General features: G+C 33.9%; 1 protein-coding gene across 6 annotated transcripts in view; it reads left to right on the forward strand.

Moving 5' to 3' along the window:
* The window catches only part of ETV1 (ETS variant transcription factor 1), an 87,228-nt gene extending 80,639 nt beyond the window's left edge, over nt 1-6,589 (forward strand). For all 6 annotated transcript variants that reach the window (XM_073238764.1, XM_073238765.1, XM_017654484.3 and 3 more), the window contains one exon: nt 3,731-6,589. In XM_073238764.1, coding sequence (XP_073094865.1) covers nt 3,731-3,952 — 222 coding nt within the window. In that variant the 3' untranslated portion in view covers nt 3,953-6,589. The remainder of the gene's footprint in view (nt 1-3,730) is intronic.
* The last annotated feature ends 200 nt before the right edge of the window (nt 6,590-6,789 follow it).

The following is a 6,789-nucleotide window of genomic DNA, read 5'->3' on the forward strand; positions in this document are numbered from 1 at the left end:
GTGCTCTTCTTACCTCATAAAATTGTTGTGATTGCTAAATGAAAATGTACTTGAGATACTTAACTTTCACTGTACCTGCACAGTAGAAGTCATCAACAGGTGGTAGCTCTGAGTGTATCCCGTTCCCTGAAGCCAGTATAAGCCTACACGTTTGGCTTGTGTGTCTTGACCATTAAGTCCCTCATTAAAAGAAGCATTCAAGGACAGGTAAAAGGTATTATGTCTAATTACACCTCAGCTTTTAGACACAGCGTTTGACTGAGTAAGTCAAGGATGTCATGCCTGGTCTTAACTATTTTCAAAGGTGTTCAAACTTATATTACTAGTACTCCCACTTCCCTATTTCTGTTTATATATCCAATTACCACAAAGCCCATTAGTTTACCTTTTATACAAGGCAAGAGGCTATCAAATAATCAAATAATGGCATAGGTATTGAAATTCAGATAAAAATATTACTCCTCACAGTTTTTCCCTATAAGGCTGAAATTGCCAACTATTTGCAGCTATTTGTTTGTCAGCTACTATGTATAAGGTAGCAAAATACTGTATATGACAGACTTTTTGGGTGTATCTGTATAATGTAAGTAAAAGTAGGTCATTTAATGGTGAAACATGCAAAAGTTGAAGTCTCCTTGTAATCTGCACAACAATCAAGGTTTTTTACAAGTTTGGTGGACATACGTATTTACTCTTCTTCCTCACAGGTGTGGAGCCGTTCTACCTGCTACTCTCTGACACAACTGTCACTCCCTCATTGCTTCACTCACACTGTTCTCTCTTTACAGAATGTCTCACTTTCTCATCTTTTCCTTTTAACATGTGTATCATTCTAATGGCTAAGTAAATTCTTGTAATCATTCAGAGGGAAATTACGCAGTTGTCTAAAAAAAAACAACAAACTGTGCTGTAGAATTACATAGTTCAATGTATGAGGGAAAATGTCTATAGGACTATACCTATTTATAAACTTAAACTTATGTGGGTATGTGGGATATGTAAAAGGAAATTAAATGGAAAGATTAGAAAAGAATAATAATCAAGTGGATCTGAACATTTTTTAAAAATCTGATTATTTCAGTAGTTATGAACAAGAAACAGTGAAGTAATGCTTATTATACCTTAGAAATAGTACATGTGTGTACTTCTATTTCAAAATCTAGAAATACCTAGAAAAGTATATACAAATATTTTAACAGTGGTTATGTCTGTATAATATAATGAAAGATGATCATTTCTTTTGGTTTAATCTGTAATTATAAATTGTCTTCCCGTATCCCTGTAATACCTCTGAAATTTTAAGCTAGCACATAACTTAAATATCTAGTCTTTCAAAGCACAGTTCGCACAGTTCAAAAGATAACCTCCTTATTTAATTCTGATTCATCTCTCTTGCAAAATTCATGTTTTGTGTACCTCAGCATTGCAATTTGGGTATAGTTAATGTGTATCACTTTGCATATTGTAAGTGTAATTGTGTTGCTTATAATGGAAGACTTTATTTCCTTTGGTTGGTTATCAGCCCTTGTTCTAAACTCTGTGCCATTTAACATAGTCTAATATGTACTAGTAGCCCTAAAAATGTTTATTCAGAAGAAAAATGGAAGCAGAGAAGAAAAACAGAAGAAGCAGAGTTAAGACAGAGTTTTTAAATAAGAGACTTAAGAATCTTGTTTGTATGTTATACATCTTAATTTCCTACAAGGATTTATCAAATTATTTAAGATTACAACCAATAGCAACAGGTTAGACAAAAAAGCGCCAGTAGCCTAAAGCAAATGTTTCTTTCTCTGCATCCCCAAAGAAAACAAAGCAGAATATTAAACACTCTGAGATACGCAGGCCATGTATTTTCTCTTTCTCAAACTGCTTTGAACAAAGGCAAAAGGAAAACTAGGATTTAATGTCAGGAAAACTAGGATTTAATGTCTTAGCTTTGTTTCTGGTATCGCCTACTTTTATAATTATGGTCATTTCACCATGTCACCTTAATGAATTTGATTTCCTTATTATAAAGGACTGGAGTGAGAATATGTTTATCCCGGGTCCCTCTGTTTCTCATGTACCAGACTAGAGACTGCGATCTCAGGCTAACAGCAGGCTTTCCAAGGAGCAGGCCTGTCTCCATTTCACAAAAAGTGAGAACTGAGGGTGGTTAAAGAAACATGTCCAAATTCATAAAAACTAAGTATGGACTGTTTTCAAATAAGCATATTCAGATTATTTACATTCTCTAAATTGGTTCCTCTTACATGGTAAAAAAAATCCTTTGCAAAAGAAGGTTCTAAATCGGAGTCCAGAACAGCAGCACTCTTTAGCAGTGGTTTTGTTTTGTTTTTTCCTAAACATGTACGGATAGTTCCTATACCTTGAACTCAACCATTCTCCCACATCACAACGCAACTAGCAGTGCCTTTGTGTTACACAGGAACCCAGAGGTGTTTCTAAAATTACTGACCTCTACGTACACACTAAAAGTTACTCCAAAGAACTATGTTCATCCCCACCTTCCCACCCTGGGCCTTTTGAGAACCTCAGTGTTCTGTGTTCATGGTGGTGGGGGAAAAGAGGTGCATATTTGTTTCACTCGGTTGTTTAGAATTGCCTAGAGAAACATTACTCTTCAAAATTTAAGTTTGAGACTTGTCATTCCCTACAAATTAGGCTGCTTCTCCTTTATTTCAAGGCAGCTGTCACATTTCCTTTTCTCATTTCCTCCCTCTGCATTGTGTATTTTAAATTCCTATCACTTCTTTACACCTCTTACTTCAATTTGACACTTTACACACATCCTTAACTTACACACATCCTTAACTTCTGTCTAATGCATCTTGCCTTCATTTTTAAAAGTGATGTACACAGGATAATGCTGTCCTTCTCTTGATCCATCTTTCATTTAAATAAGGCTATGTATCTTTCCTTTTTTTTTTAGATGAGACAACACAGCATTTAAACAAAAAAAATAAAGAAAGAACCAGTTCACCCTGTGAATCATGGAATAACTAGTCTAGTCTTATTAGGAACACAATACATTTTTCTTTTAAGTTTAGTTTTTTACAGTTTCAGAAATACAATAGTAAGATGGAAATGCTGCACCTTAAACTTTCAGTTATTTTACAAGGATATTCCCTTTTAAAAAAGAAAAAATTTTGAGGTGAGATGCCTACATGAAATCATTGATTTTTTGCCTAATAACAATGCAAGTTTACCTTTATATTAAAACAAGCAAACTACTAAGCTTTCTAGCTATATCTGGAGTGAATGTAATCATGACTCAAGGTGAACACTTTGCATTTCCCTCAGTTGAGCTGTAGCTTATTCCACAAAGTAAGGACTTTTTTTTTTTTGCTTTTATATATATCTGCTAATACTTGGTTGCTTTTTCTTTCGTTATCCATCTTTTCTGATATATTGAACCATATTTTTGTTCTTTTCTCTCCCTGTTATTCTCCACATGGGGAAGGTAAAGACGTTTTGTTTTGTTTTAATGGAGGTAAAATTGATGTATAACATATTTGTTTCAAGTATACAACATAATGATTCAATATTCGTATTTATTGTGAAATGATCAACACAAATTTAAGTCTAGTCAACGTCCAGCATACTACATAAAGATGGGTTTTCTCTTCTTTTTTTTATTGAAGTATAGTTGATATACAATATTATATTGGTTTCAAGTATACAACAGAGTGATTTGAAGGATGGGTTTTCTCCTTCATGTTTTCACCAGGTGGCTGGAGAGAGATATGTCTACAAATTTGTTTGTGATCCAGAAGCCCTCTTCTCCATGGCCTTTCCAGATAATCAGCGCCCACTGCTGAAGACAGACATGGAGCGTCACATCAATGAAGAGGACACGGTGCCTCTGTCTCACTTTGACGAGAGCATGGCCTACATGCCAGAAGGGGGCTGCTGCAACCCCCACCCCTACAATGAAGGTTATGTGTATTAACACAAGTGACAGCCAAGCAGGACCTTCTCGCTTTTTCCTTTTTGCAAGATGCAGAGAATCTCTGAATTCTCTGCAGTCTTTGATTTTTGTTGTTTGTATTTTATTTTTAAATAATAATACACAGAAAGGGGCTTTTCCTGTTGCATTATTCTATGGTCTGTATGGACTGTGCACTTTATTTGAGGGTGGGTGGGAGTAATCTAAATATTAATCTGTGTAACAGGCAGATAATGGATGAATGGGTGGGGGGATTTGGGGATTACTTTTTACTTAGGCTTGGGGTAGGGTCCTACAGGTTTTAAGTATGATGAAACTATATCATGTTTATTTGATTTCATAACTACATAAGGAAATGTTCATTTTCTCTGGGTATCTATGGTACAGTTAATTCACATCGTGTAAATATCCACTTAGAGACTATATGCCCTGGGCATTTTCCCCTGTCATTTCTGAGTCTCTGCAAGGTGTAAAAAAAAAACTACTGTAAATGGCAGTTTAATTGTTAGAAATGACTGTTTTTGCACCTCCTGTAAAAAGGTATTTAGAGATTGCATTTGCTGTTTTTTGTTTTGTTTTGCTTTATATGACTCACAGAGGATAACCATAAAATGGGCAGTTCTCTCTGAATTTGAGTAATCACTATTACTGTAAATGAGGGGCACAGTTTTGGATTCTGGCTCCAAATTGAGTCACAGGCCAGTAGCGTTATGTGTATCTGGTGCCACCTTGCTGTTTAGATACAATTCATACTGTTGTTTAAATATTTTGAGGCCCATTTCAGTTAAATAATGATATGTCATGGTCCTTTGAGATCTTCGTTTAAATGTTAAATCTGAGATCACAATGAAGCAAAAAATATCTGTCTCCTTTCACTTCCTTCAGTACTAAAAAACATTATTTAATCAGTAAGAATTAACTGTACTAAATCACATATTATGCTGTTCTAGATACAGCAAGCACTCCATAAGGAAAATATCCAATACACTAAATAGGTACTATAGTAATTTTTAGACATGGTACCCATTGATATGCATTTAAACCTTTTACTGCTGTGTTATGTTGATAACATATATAAATATTAGATAATGCTAATGCTTCTGCCGCTGTCTTTTCTGTAATATTCTCTTTCATGCTGAATTTACTATCACCATTTATAAGCAATGCAGTTAACTACAGATAGCATTTCAAGACAACATAGATGACTTGAACCATTTATTGCTTAAAAAATAGCTTAAGCTCTGCTATGCTATAAGCAGCTTTTATGCACACTGACAAATGAAGAGTAAGCTTCAGCTTGCTAAGGGAAACTGTGGAAACTTTTGTAACTTTTGGTGAGATGGAAAATTACAAACTGTCAAAGAATAAGAGGAAGTTGCTGTGTGACATAGTGCTGGCACTGATTTTATCCATCACTTGCTTTGGACACTCATGTAAATGTGATTGGACTGTTGGAAAGATGATTTAAAATTTCATTTCAAAGGTTTTTGTTTTGTTTTTGTTTGCATTTGGAGAACATATAGAAAGCAGGATATGTTGTTCCATTCACCTTGAAAAGAGTAAATGGTGTTATCTCTGGGTAGCTTGCAAATGATGGAAGCACGGAACGTGAATTTTGTTCAATCCATCAGTATCCCAGAGGAACAACATTCTGTAAAGAGTCTGTAGCAAATGTTAAAAAAAAAAATCTTAAACACAAGGCCAAAATCAACCTATAAAAGCATTTCATAGTGATTACAGGAAATATTATTGAAAGATGATCTCCTGGCCACCCATTTTCCAACATGACACTTAACAGCTAATGTCTCTAAATTGAACAGTTATTGGGAAACCCACATAAGATAATCAATACTATTCACATTTAATCCTATGAAACCAACATAAATATTCTAATTTCAGCATATGTATGTAACCTGTGATTTCAATGATTGTTCCACATATACATTATATCATTAGGCCCATTATGGGCTAATAAGTATGCCTTAAAAGTCAGAACTTTTTTCCACACTATGCTCATATGGTCATTTACAGCACTTAGAATAAAAACAGATTTTAAATTATTCAGCTAAAATTTTATGGGAAAGAGAATGGGAATATTTGGAAAAATTGAAGGGGAATTTGAAAGTGGGTCTTTAAAATATGATCTAAATGAAAATAATTGAGGATTTTTTTTTCTCGTTTTCCTTTTTAAAATTCTAGTTCTAGTTTGCCAGTGGGGGAAAAAATGGGCTTTGGGTTATCTTAAGGGATGAAAGGAAGACCAGATTAATTATGTAATATTTAAGGACAAACTGTATAGTTTGCAGTTGAAGGTAGTACCCACTGAATGAAATGAATGACCAATATTAAGGATATTCCCAATAAGAAGCATTCAAAACATTGCATTCAAAACATTGCATTAAAAAAAAAAAAACAAAAAACTCCTGGGAAATGTATCTAAAGTGTTTTTTATTTAAAATTCTGTTTTTATTCTACTTTTGTTTGGCTGTGTTTTTATTTTCAGATAGATTAATAAATCTGGCAGCTGATTTCTGCAAGATTCTTGTGTTTTGAATTTCTAATTGAATTGGCTACTCAAACATATAAGTAAATTAATTATAAAACATTTTCTTTCAACTGGATTAAAGAGATTAAAAGAAACACCACCCCTAACGTTTGCTGCCTCTTGATGATGACATGTGATTACAACGTACTAATTACCTAACATACTAATTAAAACACAGAACGTTGCATCCCAAATAACTAAAGAAAAATAATTTTTCTTAAGTTATGCTTGTAAAAATGCTTAAAAATAAAAATCCATGAAGCTGACAATGCAAAAAAGTTTTTTCAAATCTGCA

Source organism: Manis javanica, chromosome 6 (genome assembly GCF_040802235.1).
Source record: "Manis javanica isolate MJ-LG chromosome 6, MJ_LKY, whole genome shotgun sequence".
NCBI classification, from domain to species: Eukaryota; Metazoa; Chordata; class Mammalia; order Pholidota; family Manidae; genus Manis; species Manis javanica.